The 20,663-nt window shown below is 40.4% G+C and overlaps 1 protein-coding gene across 1 annotated transcript; it reads left to right on the top strand.

The window, feature by feature from the left end:
• Positions 1–566: 566 nt before the first annotated feature.
• On the top strand, positions 567–19,089 carry LOC308373113 (beta-1,4 N-acetylgalactosaminyltransferase 1-like; the record flags this gene model as incomplete). The annotated part of the gene is given in 12 exon segments (XM_080848526.1): positions 567–583; positions 964–1,017; positions 1,019–1,171; positions 8,693–8,821; positions 9,919–10,025; positions 10,271–10,308; positions 12,266–12,446; positions 12,791–12,877; positions 13,638–13,819; positions 14,925–15,068; positions 16,160–16,388; positions 18,908–19,089. Coding segments are annotated over 12 exon segments (1,503 nt in total).
• Between the last annotated feature and the right edge of the window lie 1,574 nt (positions 19,090–20,663).

Raw genomic sequence — 20,663 nt, 5'->3', positions numbered from 1 at the left:
ATATGTGCTGAGCATCGCTTTATGGATCTGGAATTTGTATTTGCTGTATTTCTTCCAGTCTTCCTACTCTCTCTTTTAGAAGTTTAACTGTTGGATTTGGTTTCCATGATGCTTTCTGTTTGTCAGTGACTGTCTTATCTTTTACTGGAGCAATGTCAGCTACGTATGATATTAGCCATGTTGAATTTATATTATTTATTAGTCATAAACCTATGAATGTGTGGGGACAAAAAACTTTATGATGCCAAAGTCCAGCCCGTGCAGTCAGACTGATGTTTTGCCTGTATCCGTAACGAGGCATAAATCATTCAAAACCTTAACAAGAGCTGTTTCAGCGCTGTGTTTAGTGAAGAACCTACTCAACTTCATCAAAATAAACATTGAGCGTTAAGAATGTGGAAGTTTATTAAAATGACTTTTTCAATGATTTTTCTAATAAATTGTAGATTTGATATGGGGCAGTAATTTCTCAGTATGAATGCATCTATTTTTTAAGTAGGGGCTTTATAACAACTGTTTTTAGGGAAAATGTGCCAGACAGCAGTGATATATACACAATTTTGAGCATGTCTGCTGCTAAGAGGTGAAAAACAGAAATGTAAAATGATCTAAGTAGGCAAATTTAGGGGGCAGGGTGCGTGTTCTTTGAGAGGGCGGAGCTTGCTTCTAGTTCCGTGAGCGATAGTGTTGACACAGTGCGATCGCGTCCTTCTAGACTCAACACTGTTTTTCTCAGTCCAATCATTCCAAAAACATTTGGTTGAAAGCAAGGAAAAGGCAATTTCTTCTATGATGAATATTTGATGTTAATTGTTTTTTTGTTTCTTTTCTGTATGAATGCTTAAAAGCTTTAAATACAAATCATACAAAGACTAATTCAAATGTGTTGTTTGTGTGTGTGTATGTGTGTGTGTGTGTGTGTAGGTCTCTACTTTTGTCATCAAAATCTCTTCTCGGACTTAGTAACCAGGTGCCTTTGGAGAAGACGGGGGGAAAGCAGTCTGACAGGTTATTCCTCGAATATATCATATATGAGTAATTTCAGAAAGACATGGGTGGGGTTTCTGCTCCTCTCTGGCGTGTCCATCTGCATTGTGCTGTTCGCACCCACCCTTCACAAACGCCTCGTTGGGATTAAGGACTGTCAGACTCTTCCTTCTGCGCTGTCTAGGTGAGATTGGTTAAAAGTGCCATCCATGATTCTAATCAAATACATTTGTTGTCTAATTCGGCCAATTGCTGCTCTGTTCTTACACAGCCATGGCCCTGTAAATAGGCAACAGTGACTTGGGCACATAGACGGAGATCCTGGGGGGACAGGGGGGACGAGTGTCCCCCTACCATAAATAAATCATATTGAATAACATAACACAATCGTTGCTAATTATAAACGTAAAACAATGTGTTTTTTAAGAATTATTATAAAAATCGTAAAAAATTTTTTTTAAAAGACCACAATTTCATAGTCAATGGTGTATATAGTCTAGCCATCTGTCCATGAAATCACACTACCCGCAAACATTCCTTGAGGCTCATCTCTTTTTTTGATTGGACTGGATATATCAAGATTCAAATAGGTAAAATGCTTTAAATATATATTTTTTGTGATTGTTACAATGTCTACTAAGTTCATCTTCATCAATCAAGATGTTGAGCTTGTTATGTCTGTGAGGTTGGTAGTCTAAACAGTGTGTGCACCTAGTCCATTACATCGAGACATTACACTTCTCAGATGTTCACATAATAGACATTCTATGTCTATGGTGATTCACTATAACTAAGTTCTAAATATGTTTCCTCTGTAAAAAAAAATATATAATAATCAGACTTACATTATTTCTGGTTGCAGTATATACAACGCCAGTAAAAAAAACTGCATTTATATGATCCTGGGCTTTTTTCTGGGCTTTGTTTGTTTCTCCAAATAGCTGCTTCTGAATGTTCTGTAATGTTTTGGGGGATGGTTGTTGCATTGTTTAGGGGCAGGTGAGAGTGTAGTTGAGTGGGGATGCTGCAGGTTTTCCTTTGAGTGTAAGTACTGACACCTTCACCTTTCACAGACTTATACAATAGATTGAGTTAATTCCCTCAAAAATCTACACACAATAGCCAATCATTCCGAAGTGAAAACAGTTACATATCTGTACACATCCAAGCTTAATACTTGGTTGTTGCACGTTTGGCAGCAATTACAGTTTCATGGCGTCTTGTTAAAGAATCTACGAGCTAGGACATTTTTGCCCATTCCTCTTGGCATATCCTTGCAAGGTCCATCAGGTTGGATGGGGAATATCGGTACACAGCCATCTTCAGCTCTCTCCAAGGATGTTCTATTGGATTCAGGTCTGGGCTCTAGCTGGGCCACTCAAGGACAAGCACAGACTTTCTCCGAAGCTACTCATTTGTTCTCTTGGCTGTATGCTTCCATGTTGGAATTTAAACCTTCGCCCCAGTCTGAGGTTCAGAGCGCTCTAAAGCAGTTTTTCTTCAGGGATCTCGGTGTACTAAGCTGCATTCCATCTATCAGTCACCCTAGTCGCCCCATTCCTGCTACTGAAAAACAGCCCCACATGAGGATGCTGCCACCGCCATGCTTCACTGAAGGGATGGTATTAGCCAGGTGATGAGCGGTGCCTGGTTTCCTCCAGACGTGACGCTTGGTATTCAGGCCAAAAGGTTACATTTTGGTTTCAACAGACCAGTCTAGATTCTCATGGTTTGAGAGCAGTGGCGGCTCCTGAAAAAATTCTCAAGGGTGGCAATTTTTTTGATAATGATTAAGGCAACCCATTCAGTAGGTACATTAAGTTAGCCATTTTACTCATACAGCAATACCTTTTTGTCCACTATTGGCAGCAACCAACAGTAATGTTTCCCCTCTTTCTACATAGCTAGAGTAGGAAGTTACAGGTGGAACGATATGGAAGAAAGTTACATTCAGGAGCCTTCATAAGCAAACATGATGTGGCTCCACGTTAAATTATCCCACTTTTTCATTATCCACACGTCTCAAATGTTGTATGATGTAAAATAGCTGAACAGGAAGAATGATATGTCCAGTAACAACATAAAGAAGGGGGCAACATAAGTCAAACCAACAATATTTATTGACTGATCTTGAAAGCTTTGGCTTACAAAAGCAAAATAAGTCATCACATAAAAAAGAATTCATAGTTAGTTACCACTGTGAAACCTATGAAAAGTGACAGTGGTTTATAGAAATACAGACCGCGTTAGCCACTTCATGATCGCGATTTTCTTTCGTTCCAATTTCCCTCCCTTTGTTAAAAACCTGTTGAATGGATACATTTGTTCTAGGAAGTCCTAATTGTTTTTTTGTCAATTGATCTTCATTAGAACGCTGACTAAAAAGAAGTTTCTGTCAAAGAGCGGATGGAGTTGTTGTACTGAACAGGAGCCATATTGACATGCCTCTGTCGACGCTGTGTCACGCGTTATAGGCTTTTACCATAGGCTTTTACGTCCATTACTTATGACACGACATGGAGGGGCGAGTTCTGACAAAATATTGGGACTGTAACAAGGACTCTTAGGACTGCCATTGTAAATGAACACAATGAATTAATAACTTTGTTATTATAAATAAATTACTATTCATAAGTATATGACTGCTGTGTGATTATGATTCATAAAAAAAATTCAAACCCATTCATTTCTGCACCCGAAGCCTCTTACAACAACATCTGAAAGGTGCGTTACACTTTGGAGTTAGGTATCTGCAGGAGTTGTATAGGAGTGTAAGCAAGTTCTTAACAACATCAACAGCAGCAACGACAGAGGTACAAAATCTAAATCACTTAAAGGCAATGAATGATTATAAACAGCTCAAAATAGACAAGCATACTGTGTAAGGAAATTATTGTTTTTTTATACACTGGTTCAAAGTGTTCTACTGTCATGGCCAGTGTTGGGTATCGTTACTTTTGAAAGTAATCCGTTAGGTTACTTTGTTACTATCAATTTAAAGTAATCCGTTACGTTACTACGTTACCTATAAATAAAAGAAACGCGTTAGAGTACTCGTGCGTTACCAACAATTAAAATGCGTTTGGGGTGCGTGCGTGTCCGCCTAGCGCAACAACAACACACATCCTCCTTTAGATGCACCAACAGTGCTGGGCCTCGTTTCCCGAACGCGCACTTAGCCTAAAAAGCACTTGAAATCGCTCGTAAGAGGATTCCTACGTTGCAGACGGGTTTCCCAACGCCACACTTAGCTTAAGTGTATCTTTCATTGAGAGGAATTCTACGTGTGGTCAGGACCAGTAGTAACTTCACACTTAGCGATGTAATCCACCAGGGGCGTCGTTCGACCGTCGTTCGGAAGAAACGGGAATTAAAAAAAAAAAAACATGGCTACTTGAAGCGAGGAATATTTTACATGAATAAAGCTATCTACACAACTTTTTATATGTTTATAATGACTCGGTTTGATCGGAAATGTGCTACGCGACCAATGCAGAGTATTTAGGTCTTGACTGAAGCTTTCAAACAGTAGTTTGATGGCACATTTAGCGCTTATGCCACCACTCCATTGGCTTATATGGTAGCTTCTAGCTAGATGGTTGTATATTATGTAGAAGAAATCCAAACGATGTTTCTGTGTATAGCACATCATGAGAATGTCATTGTTTCACCTGCCTATTCCCATCAAAATAGAAATAAAGAATATTGAGTATTTGAAAATAAAGATTAGGCTATACAAAACTAGTGCATTGCCCGTAGGAATTATGCATTCTGTAGTGTTAGCAGACGTAGGGCTGTTGGGTAGTGTAATGGCAAGACATATTTGCACTCCACATAGGTACAGGTTACACTGAAGTATTATTGTGATGCATGTTTCCTTTTCATTAAGAAATGTGTTAATGGTAGCCTTTTTGGAGAGTTACCAACAAATAAAGTTTGAGATTATGTAGTGGATGCAGTTGAATATACTGTAGATGTCAACGTTGCTGTCTAAACTATAAACTAAATGTCATAAAGAAAGACATTATTTAAAATGAAGTTATGGTTGAAATAGGATCACTTCTTTATTGTAAGGGTAAGTGTAGGGCAAGAATGGTCATGCAGTTGGACTCAAATGTAGGTTAATTTTATTGAATGTATGTAGCCTACTGTACTGTATGACTTTGATGATGCTAGCTTTGACAGCCCCCTCTCAGACAGATCGTAATAAATGTCCTTACAATGGGAACACAGTTTAAATAGGCTTCTCTGCTGGAGATGGCGTTACTATCCCCGCCCCGAATTTAGTGCACATTGCACGTTCGATGCACGCATAGGCTAGCTAATATCACAGCAATTAACGTAAACAGGTTAACCTGACGTAAACAGCTCCTAAGAGCTACTTAAGAACTCGTGCACGTTGCGCTCGTGCACCTGACTTTAAGTTGATGGTTGGGAAACGCACGTAAATACAAAGTGCTACTTAGTGTACGATGTCGCGAAAATCCACGTAGGCCGTTAAGATACATCGTTATCGGGAAACGAGGCCCTGACTGTTTATGAATCAATCATGAACCTATAGCATAATGACAGGAAACACAGTCATCATATTGCACGTTTTATTAACAGGCATTCATCCTTTGATCATTTGAACAGCTTCCATGAATAACATACTCCGTCAACAGGCAGTTATTTTAACAGAATGTTAACCGTATTGGCTGCGCACAAAAGAACAGTGCGTCACACAGGCGCCTAACAAAGTGCTTAACGCAACCTTTTAAAATTGGAAATGTAACTCTGGCTAACCGTATGCGTTGCACAAAAGAACAGTGCATGGCACTAAAAAAACATTTAACTGAAAATGTTCGTGTGACCCTATAGCCCTACATTCATAACAATCACGTAGGCTACCTTTAGCCTATTCATCATCACCAAAGTAATGGTTGAAACGTAGGAGAAGAAGGTGCTCAAAACGTTTGTCTGATAGTCGATTTCTTTTAGGAGTGAGAACAAGACTCCCGAGGCTGAACAGCCTCTCCACAGGCGCACTTGAGGGTGTTGGGGTGTTGAAGCGTAAAAATAACGCCTTGATTGTGGGGAACTTGTTTAATGTGTCGATATCGACTCCTGACTTAAGATAATCAGCAATTTCAGTGTCCACCGAATTTTAGTCCTCTTTGTCGTCTGTAAATGAAAAAAAGTCGGACTCGTCTTCTCCTCCGCTGACAGGTGCGGGTGGCAGCTCCTCTGGCAGTGGATGACCCTGGGCACGACACTCGGCAGCGAGCATGCACTTCGCTGCGTCTTTTTTGGCCTCATCCCTTAACCAGCGCAGTTTGAATTTAGGAATTGTCACTGCAGCCAGAAGAGCCTCTTTGCTATCCAGCGTGGATGCAAAACGTGTCTTTATGGCCTGCAAGATATTAAAATGAATACATTTAAAACCTGTAAATCGATGTTCATTAAAGGTCATCACCATATAATACGCCTTATTGTTTCTGCATCCTGTTGGTTTTACGCCTTCTTTTTTTCTCTGTATTTCTTGATTTCTACTTATTTGTTATGACATCATTTTTAGTTGTAGCCCAAGTCATCCCTTTCCATTTTTCTCTTGGGCCAACAGTTAGGCTATAAGATTATTATTATTATTATTATAAGGCCTATTACGAAGAAGAAGAAGAAACACGAAGTTACCTTGACTATGACATCGGGCAGGCCAGATGTCATCCGGGAGAGGTTGGCCTTTAGATCCAGTGTTTTCGTCATCAGGGCCTCCAGTGTGGGCAGGGTAGTCCCGTAAAAACAGTTATCCTCCCCTTGAAGTATATCTAGGGCCATGGCAAGCGGTTTGACGACTATGCAGTACTCTTTAACAAAGTGGTACTCCTTGTCAGTGATGCACCTCATGCCGAGCTGCGTGCATAAGCTTTGTAGGTCAGTGATGGTGATGTCTGTGATCCTACACAAAGCTTCGTAGAAGGAGTTCCACCTTGTTGATGTGGGAACCAGCAGCTTCCTCCTGCTGAATTTTTCCACGGTTTCTGATGCTACTGCTGACCTGCTTGCTTTGGTCCAGAGTGCCGAACATTTAGCGGTGGCACTCCTGTACACTGCTCGTGTGTCACTGTTGGAAGACAACCATTTCTCTATGTCGGTAGATATGAGATTCAGCGTGTGTGAGGCGCATCTGTGATGCGGAGGGAGACTGATCATGTCATTGGCAGCACCATCAGAGCCGGACAGCACATTGTTCAGATCTTCAAATGTAACACTGTCACTCCTGTCTTCATCCTCTTCTTCTGAGTCTGAGGCCGTTTTGTGAAACACCTGGAATGCCTTGACAAAGTTAGATCCATTGTCAGTGACCGTGGCTGTCACTTTCCCACCGAGGCCATATGACATATGGATTTGTTCAATCTCCCCGGCAATTACATCATATGTGTGCCTTCCTCTCACTCGCCTACACGCGATCGCAGCTTTCCCTCGCTTCAGAGTTGAGGGCTGAATCCAATGTGCAGTCATCCCCATGAAGCTCTTGTTATTAGCTGTCCATAAGTCCGCTGTGGTAGAGATGTATTCCAGGCTATCGAATTGTTCTCTCAGTTCTTTCTCCATATCTCCATAACATTTGTCTAAGTAATTGGCAAAGGTTTTTCGATCCGTCATCGCTCCCTCTGTCTTGCTTGTCGTTGGTATTTTATTAATTATTCTACGAAAAGATGGAGACTCAACAGTAGAAATAGGGAGCATCTCCTCAACTACGTATCCAGCCACAAGCTTGTGGATTTCACTGGCGGACACCGTTTTAGCCACGCTAGCCGAGCTAGCACTAAAACTAAGACGCTGTTGCTTAGCAGCCAGAGCACCACCACTGTCCTCCATTCCCTCGGCAGGACGTCCGACCAACTTGGTGGAGGGGTGTTTTGAGGAGAGATGTTTTTTTAAATTCGAGGTTGAGTTTTTGGCAGTTGACAGAAGTTTTCCACCTACACACAGATTGCATTTGACCACTATGTTCTTCTTGTCCTTTTCGTTCTGTAACTTAAAATAATGCGAGTACCTCCAGGAATCTAAGGCTGTCTTCTCGGCCATCTTGCCGCGGTACAAACACACGTAGCTTACACACACAGGTGCGCGCGCACACACACAGAGAGAGAGAGAGAGAGAGACAGAGAGATGCAAGCAGCAGCATCTGACTAAATGCAGAAAACCCGGGACTTTACTTTCCTTATCGAGGGAAATTCTTAAAGTAACGGAGTAACGAGTGCTTATTTTGGAAATTAACGAGTTACTGATTACTGAATTCGCAAAACTAACGCGTTAGGTTACTCGTTACTGAAAAAAACGAATAAGAGTACTCTAACGCGTTAGTTGTAACGCGTTACACCCAACACTGGTCATGGCAATCATATGCAGGTATTTACAGAGAGAAAGAACGTTTGCCACTGAAATGTCTTTACTTAAAAAAGAACTTTACAAATAATACCACAGGTTTATTTGGTTGGATCTGCAAGACGGCACATTGATAGTGATGTTTCCAAGTAGCTACAAATTCCCCATCGAATGGGGAAATTGTTAGCATGTTCAGAATAAATATGGTTAGAAAGTGAAGATTCAAAAATGATGCGTTTAATGCCAGTCAATATTTGAGGACACCTCTGCAGAATCCACTGTTATTTTTTACTTACCAGTCTATATATTTCTTCCCACCATGTAAATGTCCTAGTGCCACAAAAATCTCCAGACGTCCCCCCACACATTGCTCGTGCAAAGGGGGCTTACTGAAGGATTTCTTCAAGAATGACAACGGTACCGTCAGGAGACGACAGGAGGAGTACATAAAGCACAAGACCAGGTAGGATGCAGGATTAATGCACAAACACCAGATATTGATTTGATGCATTATTATTACAGTGCATGAAATGCCCTGTATTGTTATTCCTAGGCATTTTCTTCTTCTTCTTCTTCTTCTTCTTACCTTTTTCTGCGATTAATTCAGCCCGAACCGTTTAACGTAGAAACTTCATTCAAACTTTGTCGCGTAGGTCTTGTAAAGGACACTTATGCTATGTATTTTTCACTTTTCTAAACTTTATACTTTTTAAGATATTAAATAAAAACGAATCTAAATTTTCCCATTGACTTACATTGGGCCATTATGACATCATAATAGGGTCTTTAAACTGGCTTGCACCTCTGCTCCACTGACACCTGCGCCAAATCCAAGGAACCTTTTCTCTGTCCCTCTCAATTTAACTGTAACTAGGAACATTAAGACACCTTCCATTCTCTACTTTTTTCTCTCTCCATCTCTCCATCTTTCTCTCTATCACTCTCAGTCTACTTTCTCTCACACTCAATTTCTCTTCTTCACTCCATTTTTATCTCCTTTTTTCAGTATTTTCACTCTCTTTTTCTCTTTCACTCTTGTTCACTCTTCTTTCCTTCTTCCACTATTCTTTCCTTCTTTCACTTTTCTTTCCTTTCTTCACTCTCCTTTCTTCTTTCCTTCTTTCACTCTTCTTTCCTTTCTTCTTTCCTTCTTGAACTATGATTTCCTTCTTTCACTCTTCTTTCCTTTCCTCACTCTTCTTTCTTTTCTTCTTTCCTTCTTTCACTCTTCTTTCCTTCTTCCTCTCTTCTCTCCTTTCTTCACTCTTCTTTCCTTCTTCCACTCTTCTTTCCTTTCTTCTTTCCTTCTTTCACTGTTCTTTCTTTTCTTCTTCCTTTCCTAACTTTTGCATTTCATGCACTGGTATTTCCTTCAGGAAATGCATTTTCTAGTTTACTTATTTTATTTTATTTATTTAGATAAGATATTTATTTATTTGTCTCCCCCTTTTCACCATTAGGGTAATTTAGTTATTTTCTCTTGCAAAACTGCTTTTTTTTCCCACCTTCACATTAAGCGCCCCTGTTTTGATATCCATCTCCTTTATATCTTTCATGCAGAACATCATCCCATCTCGACCTGCTTCTTGTGGCTCCTGCCAATTCGCCACTTCAATACCCCATACAGGGATTCACTGTTGTGCCTCTCCAGAGGACTCTGATACCTGGTAGGGGTGTGTGTGTGTGTGTGTGTGTGTGTGTGTGTGTGTGTGTGTGTGTGTGTTTATATATGTATGTCTACGTGTATGTGTTTGTGTGTGTGCATATTTGCAAACTAACTTCAGAGTGAGTCAGTTTTGTGAAGGAGTGCCTGTCTTTTAGACCATAATTATTATCTGGACTGTAGTAATGAAGGATTAAAACCTGAATGGGGTGAATCCATGTGACAACTAACTATGTGGCATTGTTTCAGGTCTAGGTGTCTATGGCCCACAGAGGGACATATATAAGGTTTGTTACCAAGATGAGTGTACTACACTGTAATTTGGGGGTGACAACCTAGATGGTAGCTGACTAGAGCTGATTTGGCACATATTATCCAGATGCAGGCCACATGCCAGACTCCTCAGCCAGTTATTATTTATGGGCTGAGGGGCAGGAACAAAGAGGGTGTCATTCTTAGATGGCGGCACGACACAATGGGCAATAAGGGTTACCTAGGTTACCTGTTTATTTATAGCTGCCATGTCAGCCATCTTACAAACAGGTCAGGGGCCATTCTCAAGGTAATGAGAAATTAAAATATTATTTGTACAGAACATAGACAGACACGCGTGCACATGCGTACGCACACACACACACACACACACACACACGGTTAACCGTCCATTGCACAATATCTTTGGGTTTCACATAATACCACTTGCACTTTCTCAACTTTTTGGTGAAAATGTACAATCCTTTTTCATGGCATTTCTTAGTAAGTAAGTAAGACTTTATTTATATAGCACATTAAGTACAGGAGTTGCAGTTCAAAGTGCTTTACATAAAATCAATAAAAGCAAGCAGCAAGAGCAATAAATGCAGTAAAATAATTTAACATCGTATCAGGACCTGATGTTCCGACAGGCTTCGTAGATTACTAAAATCATGATAAAAGGAATCAAAGTAATAAAACCCTTCTGCCTGGTCTCTAGCCGAGTCGTAACCAGCGGCTGCCCGGTTCGCCCGTGCCTAAAACCGCCCCTGACAATAATAAGGATGTTTGTCTGAATGGAGCGTCTATTTTAAAAGCTTACTTGTGAAAACATTTAACTCAAACTTGTGAAAAAGTGTTCTAGCCTACTTTTGCATGTAACTTATAGTGTGGAACACTTAGCGGCGCGACGAATATTCCCTTTGGTCTTAAAGTTGTACAGTCAAATTTGTTCTCTCCAAGATGAAGTTCAACTGTCATTTCAAACTGTCATTTCAAATGCTAGCATAGCTAGCATTATGTAATGTAAGAACAGATGCTCACAGATACAAAATCCGATTACACTGGTCGTTAAGACCTATGTCAATATGAAGAGCACTCGTTGAGAAATTTGGCAGGAGAACAATGCGATTTGGCGAGGAAGGTCGCGTTCCGTAGTTGCGTTTACAGTTTAACTAAAAAGAGGTTAAAACAATAAAAATGTTGTATAAACATGAACAATAGTACAATTATAATATCGTTATAATAACATAACATACATAACCATGCCATGTTTGTTTTGTGCGTGTTTAAGTGAATAGACTGCACCTACAACTGAATCAGGTCAAAGAAAGCCCACAAAATACTCAAATTACAAAAATAAAATAACACTAGTTAGATTAACGTTTGCTTGTCAAAACATATTGTAACAAAGTCATTTGTACAGAAATTAGACCAGTATATTTAAAATGTGGTGGTAGCCTGTCTTGCACGCACACACACACAGATGAGCAGGCTCTCATGCCCCCTCCTCTGTATTCCCAACTCCACTTTGTGCCTTGTTTCATTGTTATACTCAGTTGTTTATCTGATTAGTATTAGCCATTAATTACTGTCTGTTACTTTTAATAAATTGTTTATTTACACTTAATCAATTGTCTTCCAATGTTCCACTGAAAGCCATTTTCCGCCAGCCAAGTACTCCAATTGCCTTCATTTCTCTGGTTTTACATGAAGTGTTATAGACTTTGTAGTGATATTGTAGTTCGATAGTATTGTGATACCATACTTAGACTGTAGCATAGTGGAACAACTAGAGCATTCCATTATTTTAGTTATTTAATTATAACATATGAAATACTAAATGTAATGATTATAACATTTTATGAGACTGATTTAATTCAACTAATGTTGCAAACCCCGGTTTCACCTACACACATAAAGGACTGCCTGGAGGTCAGAGAAAACTGACCGAGGCTAAGCTGTGTCAGTCTCATGCTCCATCTCTGGCAGGTGTCACTAGTGTGCTCCCGGGGCCTGCTGTCTGTGGAGAAGCCGGTCACGGATGGGCTGGTGGAGGGAGACGGAGGCAACCAGCTCAACATCACCGCCCTCAGCGCCTCTGGGCTCAACGCCCTTCTGGGCCGAGTGCACTACACCAGCACGGTGTACCGCCTCAGAACGGGTGACCTGGGTAAGGGCCATTTTTGGTTAAACCTCAAGTTTATTTCATGTACATAGCACTGTTAACCATTAATATTGTCTTAAGGTGACAAAGCTGAAGCCACCAAGGGAAAGAACACAGTCAATGGTGGCAAGACAAGAACAAATATTTTTTAAGGGATAAGAGTAAAGTGATGTTTCCTTTGTTTCTGTTAACAAGGGGGTTATGTATTGGGGGTATAGAAACGAGGCACTTCCTTATACGAGAAGACATTAAAAGGAGGTGTTAGACGGAAGTTCACAGAATATGAGGAATCCTTAATTTGCCCCCTGGTGGTCCTCCTGTTAACCGTTTGCCTTTCCTCTTCTCTCCAGTGCATTTCCTGTTTGAGAAACACAATGTCACCTTTCCCGTAGTCATCCAGCAACCCTCCGTGCCCATCATATTTGATCTAGGGGAAGGTATGTGTTACCGGCCTCAAGCCTAGGGGAACTTGGGCCAGCACAAACAGGTTCCTTACACTTGAAAAGTGTAGGAACAAACACAGGTGTCAAGGCATGGAGTTCATTTTATTAAAGATCACTAAAAGACTGGCTCCCACCATCATTTCAGTTTCACTAACAATTGCATAATTGTTCAAGACAGGCTACCACCATGAGTGGCCAGAAACTATGTTCAATCACAATCTACAAACATCATTAAACATACACACAGACATCCTTCAATAAAGTAACACCCCATTAACCAGTAAACTTGTTTTTAGATCATACACATTCATTTTCAGCAGTTCAAACCCACAAGAAAAAGTTATATTACCTTGAAAAGTGAAGGAACAAACACAGGTGTCAAGGCATGGAGTTCAAACAAAAGCTCCCCAAGTCCTTCTCTTATCCTTCCATGCCTGGCAGAGTGCGTCCCATGACACCTAGTGGACTGAAGTGAACCAAGCACGATTGGGTGCATGCATGTTTGTATGTATGGGCATGCAGCACTGAGGATAGCCCTCTACATGGCATACCTTCCGCACAACACAACATAGTAGCCAACACAGCTGAATGATGTGTAATTAAATGCAGCACATTATTGATATCGTCTCTTTACTGTTTACCTCAATTGTTAGTATGACAAAAATGGTTGCCTTTTATATTTCTGTTTTAACATAATTACAAATTCCACAATAGAAGTAGCAGCAACAGTAAAAGATTACTTTCTTCACCCTAGATATAAACTCACAGGTGACCATCACCACCAAGACCTTCCTTAGGTACTTTGAGCTGAACACCTTGATCCACAGCATCCGCCAGTACTATAAGACCATGAAGATAATCATCGCTGATGACAACTTTGACCCAATCAAAGTGAATGGCTCTGACATCGAACAGTACTTCATGCCTCCTGGACAGGTAGAAGTTCATTTCAATAATTCATATTGCACACACTAAGGTCAGATCTTTCTGTTTCACATGCTTGGTCCTATAGCTACAGGATAATTATTGATTACACATGCAAGCACACAATCAGACCTCCCTCCCTCTTTCTCGCCCTCCGTCCCTCAGTCCCTCTTTTCCTTTCCCTCTGGCAAACAAATACACAGACATGGTAAAATATTCAGTCTGACAACACACACAAACAGCAGCCTGTTTGAATACTCAACATAAGAGCAATCAGCATTTCAATTAAATACTACTACTACTATTGTACTGTGACTGCTTTTAACATTAATGTAAGCCATGTCTTCACACAAAATACACACGATAAAACCGGACCTAAGATCTTAAACACACACACACACACACACCCATTTCATGCTGCATGCCGAGTAGAGTTGGACTGGCACACACACACACACACACACACACACACACACACACACACACACACACACACACACATACCTTATTGTTAAAGAGCACAGGTACAGGGTTACTTCCTTATCTTCAGACAACTGTATCAGCTAAGAAAGCCTCTAAATCTCGTAAAAAAGTCAAGTGTGTGCATGAAGACATAATAAAAGAATGGTTGTTGTTAGTAGGGTTGGTGGTAAAGGTTAGGGTTAGTAGGGTTGGTGGTATAGGTGTAGTATTAGGCTATTGGCAAAGAGATGTCAACTGTTTTGTTATTACAGGTGCAAATATCCTTGTAGTGATTTACATTATGAATTATTCATAATTATTATCACTGTAAACGTTATATCAATAATGTGCTGCATTTAATAACACATCATTCGGCTGTGTTGGCTACTATGTTGGGATGTTACAGTTCAGGGGTTACTGTAGCTGCATTAAGTACCCCTCAATGTGTATAGTTATTGTACTTAGTTACTGTCCAAATTCTAAGCTATTTATTACAGGTTACTTGTATTATTAAGAAGCAACGCACCATCAATGCTATTTTTCTATAAGCATTTCCAATTGAGGACAATTTATTATCTGAAGTTGCAATGTGGGGAATCTGGACAGCATCTGTTTTCCTTTATAATCATATTTTCAATGCATGCTATCTTATCAGGGATGGTTTGCAGGAAGGAGTCTGGCTGTGTCTCAGGTCACCACAAAGTACTTCCTCTGGGTGGACGATGACTTCACATTCACAAAGCAAACCCAGATAGAGAAGCTGGTGGAGGTCATGGAGAGCATGCCTGAGCTGGACATGGTAATCTCCTACTGTCATCAGTGATACAGAGGACAACATGTTCTTATGGCTATGATGTGACATACTCATATATGAGGCTGAGGTTAAATTGTTGTTGTTGTTGTTGTTGTTGTTGCTGGTGGTGGTGGTGGTGGTGGTATTACGTTTTTGTAATGCCATAGAGGAAAATACAGATATAGTAATGTCAGTCAGAGAGTCTCAAGAGTTGTTCGAAAGTCATCAGGTACTTTGGCGACGGATTCCTGTAAGTAAGCACTTATCAACAGGATTCGCCGCTAGCATCTCTGGTGACTAGCAATTCCTCCTTTGTGCGACAATATTAAGCGACTCAAAAGTAGCTGATGGCTTTCGAACAACTCTTGAGACTCTCTGACTGATAGCCAAAAAGTGTCGGGTACATAGTGTCCATTTAGGCACAATATTAAGCAACTGAAAAGTTTTAGCTACATTTGCCTGCTGGTATCCTGTAAGTAAGCAATGTCAATAGGTTTCGCCGCTAGCATGTTGTAAGCTATTAGCAATCCCCCGTTGTTCTTTAGTAAAATGTTGTGCAAACAATGCCCTGTTTTGTTCAAATGTAATTGTGGGTGTCGTCAGATATGTCTAAAAATCAAAACACATTAAGGACTTTCTTAATTTTAACAAAACAACAGATGAATAGCATATAGCTAACGAAATAGCTCGTTACACAATCACGAGCTAGCTGATAAAATGTGCTTACTTTGATACTATAACAAACTATCGAATCAACAACTTTCCTACCAAAGTCCAACATCAAGCACATGTTTGTTTTGGTTGGTTTATTGCACGTCAAATACAAGCAAGCTGGTCTCAGATAGCGAAGTACAATGCGAGATCCTCTGAAGTAAATCGCGTTATGAGGAATTTATTTCAGCGCCAGGCTGTAGCTTCCAAAAGAGCCCGGGTGACGTAAATCTACTGTGGCATAGCAACTGTCACTCAAGAGTCGCTCGCAAGTCAACATTACGTCACCCGGGCTCTTTTACGCACCCAGTCACTTTTAAGCATGACATTACCGCTGATTGTCCGACACGTGATAAAACAATAATCAAAAGTGTGTCCGTACCCAGGTGAGTGGTAAAGCAGGCCAGAAGGTGTTCAGTTACCGGATGACATACGAAGAAGGGACGGAAGATGAGGGGGGCTGCCTGCTCCGGTTCCCTGGACCCTACAAGGAGACGGTGCCTGGTTTCCCTCAGTGTTCCTTCAGCAACGTGGTCATCAACTTCTTCCTTGCACGGACTGACTCGGTGCGGAAGGTGCTATTTGATCCGCGCATCAAGAGGATAGGCCACTCAGGTAAGTGACAACGCAGAACCACCTCTTTCGTTTTTAGCATCGTCAAGACTGAGTCAGTTTTTCTTTAGTTGCAGTTCATATTCTCCCTTTTAGTTATTCAGTGTGGTTCAATTTTAATTATTATTATTAGCTATTGTTATTATTATTATTATGATTGTTAAATTATTTTTATTATTATTATTAAAATAATAAAAACCAGAATATGCATTTCCTGAAGGAAATACTAGTGCATGAAATCCAAAAGTCAAGGAGAAGGGAAAGAAGAGTGAACAAGAGTGAAAGAAGAAAGAAAAAGAGTGACCAAGAGTGGCTATGGATAAAGACAGTAAAGAGGGAAAATAGTGAAAGAATGAGAGAATTAGAGTGAAGCAGAGAGATGGAGTGTGAGAAAGAGGAGTTGGATAGGGATAGAAAAAAACAAGTGGATGGAAGTTCTACAGAGAGAGGGAATGAGTGAAAATATGAGAGTGAATGGACTGGAGGAAGAAGATGTCAGAATGATCGATGGATGAAGTGGAAGATATAGAAATGGCATGGAGGAAGTAAAGGAAATGGAAGGGAGGAAAGGAGACTGTAAAGCAGGGGTACTCAATTGGAAACCCAAAAGGTCCACTCGCCAAATTTCCATTCAGTCCATGGTCCGGAACAGTGACGGTCAAAATCCCAAAAAATAACTCCAACAATAACGTTCAACCTATGCACAAAAGATGTTGAGGTCTGGCCTTATTTGTGTGAAATGTGACACTTTTTGTGGTTTAAACTTGGGCATAAAAGGTGTGAAGGCCAGGCGGAGGCACTGATGTAAGTGCTCATTAGTGAGTGTGATCCTGTATTTGTTTTTCCAATATATACATGGTTGAAAAGGCAGACTCACAACAGTATGTTGAGATATGCACGCTTTTGTTGTGTGGCTGATCTAACTATTACACTGCATGTTGCTTGGTATGATTGCAGATGGTTTATTTTCTGCCCCTTACCTCAGAGTTCTGCTGGTATTTCTGTTCGAAGTGTGCATGCTTTGTTTCAAAGTGACATTTCAAGTTACCACTTTTGACAAGGGGCGAACCGTCTCGTTGCAGATTAAACACATCGGCTTTGTGCTCCCCACAAGCAGCACAAATGCATACATGCCAGTCCACTCTGTCTTCAAATTTGCGATTTTTGGAATCAACTTTTCGTTTTTTGTTGGGTTTAAAGCACGCGATGATTTTCGTTTGCTGGGAAAAGATACCGTTCACAAATCTATCTGCCCGCGTTGTTGCCATTGACACACACAACCTGCGTGACCCACAGAGAGCTTGCGGCCAACATTGAGTGAGTGAGTTGTCATAGTGATGTTGTTATTACAGTTATTGGACCTCTGGATTAGACACGGAAGATAGAAAACCACATCGAGTAGGACAAAAATATGTAGCGCGAAATCACGCACCAATAAAAACTTGCTTGGATCATGATTCAATTAGAATGTTGATTTTGGCCTCGGTCCAAATTTGATTGCGTCTGGGTTCGGAACCGGACCGCGGTCCACCGATTGAGTACCCCTGCTGTAAAGTCAAAGTCAAAAAGAGTAGGTATTGATGGACAGAGTTATTGAAGAATAAAGCAAAAGAAGAGTGAACAGGAGTGGCTATGGTTAATAAGATAAAGAGAGAGTGAAGAGGGAACAAATTGAAAGAAGGAGAGAAAATGTAGTGAAGCAGAGAGAGATGGAGGTTGAGGGAGGATAGAGGACTGTAAAGTCAAACCAGGCTGTCAAGAAAGTTGAAAAAACAGTAGGAATTGATGGACAGAGTAATTGAAAGAAGAAAGGAAAGAAGTGAACAGGCGTAGCTATGGATAATGAGATAAAGAGAGATTAAAGAGGGAAAATATTGAAAGAAGGAGAGAAAATGGAGTGAAGCAGAGAGATGAGTGTGAGAAAAAGTAGACTGAGAGGGATAGAGAGAAAGATGGAGAGAAAAATAAGTAGATTGTGGAAGGTGTGTCTTAATATAACTAGTTTGTCAGTGAAGCACAGGTGCAAGACAGTTCAATGACCCTATTATGATGTCACAATGGCCCAATGTAAATCAATGGGAACATTTGTATTAGTTTTCCTTTAATATCTTAAAAAGAATAAAGTATAAAAATTCCTTTACAAGACATACGCAACAAAGTTCAAACAAAGTATCTACGTTAAGCGGTTTGAGCTGAATTAAGCTCAAAAGTTGGTAAAAAGAATAAGAATAAGAAGTCAAAGAAACGTAGGAATAACAATGCAGGGCATTTCATGCACTGTAATAATGAATCTTTATAGGACCACTAGAACCACTTCTATAGTCAACATTGTCTACCAGCACCTTACAGAACTAGTCATTCACATCCACATAAGAAGGACATATATGGTGGGCAGCTCAAACAGTTTTTAAAGAAATGCATTCAACTGCTGGTTTAATGCATTTCTTGGTAGACATCTTCACAAAACAGAATCACCATATTGTCGGATAGGATAAGAGACAGTCCTTTCCCTTCACTGACAGAGTTCTTTGTGGATGCTGTTGGGAAACTACTGATAGCGGCATGCAACCACGTCTCCATCGACCATCATGGCGGGAGACCAGGGAACAATCGATACATCTCCTTCAGGAACACGAAGGAAGACCCTGTGAAACGTCTCCTGTACTTCTTCAAAAACCACTTCAGCTGCATTAACATAAATTGACAGGAATTTTAAACAAGACAACTCGATAACGCGGGTTGGCTGTTGAATCTGAAGTGGATCTGTGCCAGGGATGTGTAGACTTTTGCTTTGATGTTTCACCAAAATGCAGCCCAACCCTGCTCTTCTTTGGGAAGACCTTTTCTAAATGTTGCCCCTGATGAACGGTACGTGGTCCAGGACTTGAATTTGGAGAGAGACGGTCAGCTGTTAATAAATCTCCCATTTCTAACAGTTGTCTGTGATTTAAAAAAAAGTTTAAATGTGTAAAACGCTCTCGATCAATGTGATTGTTCCACTGACGCGTAATCTAATGCAATTTGTTGCAAAGATAATTACTCTGTATGCACAGCTCTCCCTGGTGGTAGCTACGAGGTAAGGTTAATGCTCCTCCACTGATACTTGATCACACACCCAGCATCCTCACTCAAAACTGTATCTCTCTTGTGACAACAATTTGGTATCAACGTCTATGCATGACTTCAGTTAGACATTTTTTTGTTATAAATAGGCTGCATCTGCATAGGAGAACGCCTGCATTACTGACACCTATAGGTCAGGAGGAACAGACAATTCCTGCAGTTTGCTTTGATGTGTTTTTGTGCTTACACATATGTAGCACTACCTACACTACTATCTATGATGTCAACGTTATATGTTACCAATATTATATGTTACCAATATTATACATTACCGTTAAAAAAAAAACGGAAAGATTAAAACGATTGGGGGCTTTGCATGTGTGGAGCAGTGATTTCAATGAGTATCAACCTTGTGAGTAGGCGGCTCATGAAAAGATCATATGTGAACCTCCTTACATCCAGGAGTCCAGAAGTAGGTTTGAGAAACCCTAATGAATAACACACAGGCAAATCATACTGTTTCTCATTTTCTTGTTGCATGGCATTGGCCTACCTATTATATATGACTTATTTCCCTCACAACTGCGTTGCCAAAAAAGGTAAAATTCTCATTTTGGCATTGTGGTTAAAAAAATCACAATAACAAAATAAAGTAATAGAAGTGATAAAGTCAGGCAGAAAATAGGATAAAATTGCAATAAGTAATACATTTAAATTTAAATAATTAATACGATTATAATGAAATCGAAGAATATGTATTAAAAACAGAGCAATTAAAGACAGAACAATTTAAGCAACACGATCTAAAACCAAGACCTTAGGTGAAGGCAGAGATGAACAGGTGAGTTTAGGTGAAGGCAGAGATGAACAGGTGAGTTTAGGTGAAGGCAGAGATGAACAGGTGAGTTTAGGTGAAGGCAGAGATGAACAGGTGAGTTTAGGTGAAGGCAGAGATGAACAGGTGAGTTTAGGTGAAGGCAGAGATGAACAGGTGAGTTTAGGTGAAGGCAGAGATGAACAGGTGAGTTTAGGTGAAGGCAGAGATGAACAGGTGAGTTTTGAGATGTGAAGCAGCGTGTGAATCTAAGGCCCTAATTTTCTCCGGAGCTTATTTCATAGACGTGGCCCCAGCGAGGAGAAGGCACGATCTCTTGTCAAATTTGTCAGGAGAACCGCAAGGAGGTTGGAGTTTCCTGACTTAAGTGTCATCAGGAT

This window comes from Sprattus sprattus (assembly GCF_963457725.1).
Source record: "Sprattus sprattus genome assembly, chromosome: 12".
In the NCBI taxonomy this organism is placed as follows: domain Eukaryota; kingdom Metazoa; phylum Chordata; class Actinopteri; order Clupeiformes; family Clupeidae; genus Sprattus; species Sprattus sprattus.
Note: the sequence above shows the minus strand (reverse complement) of the source record. Positions and strands in the feature narration are given on the sequence as shown.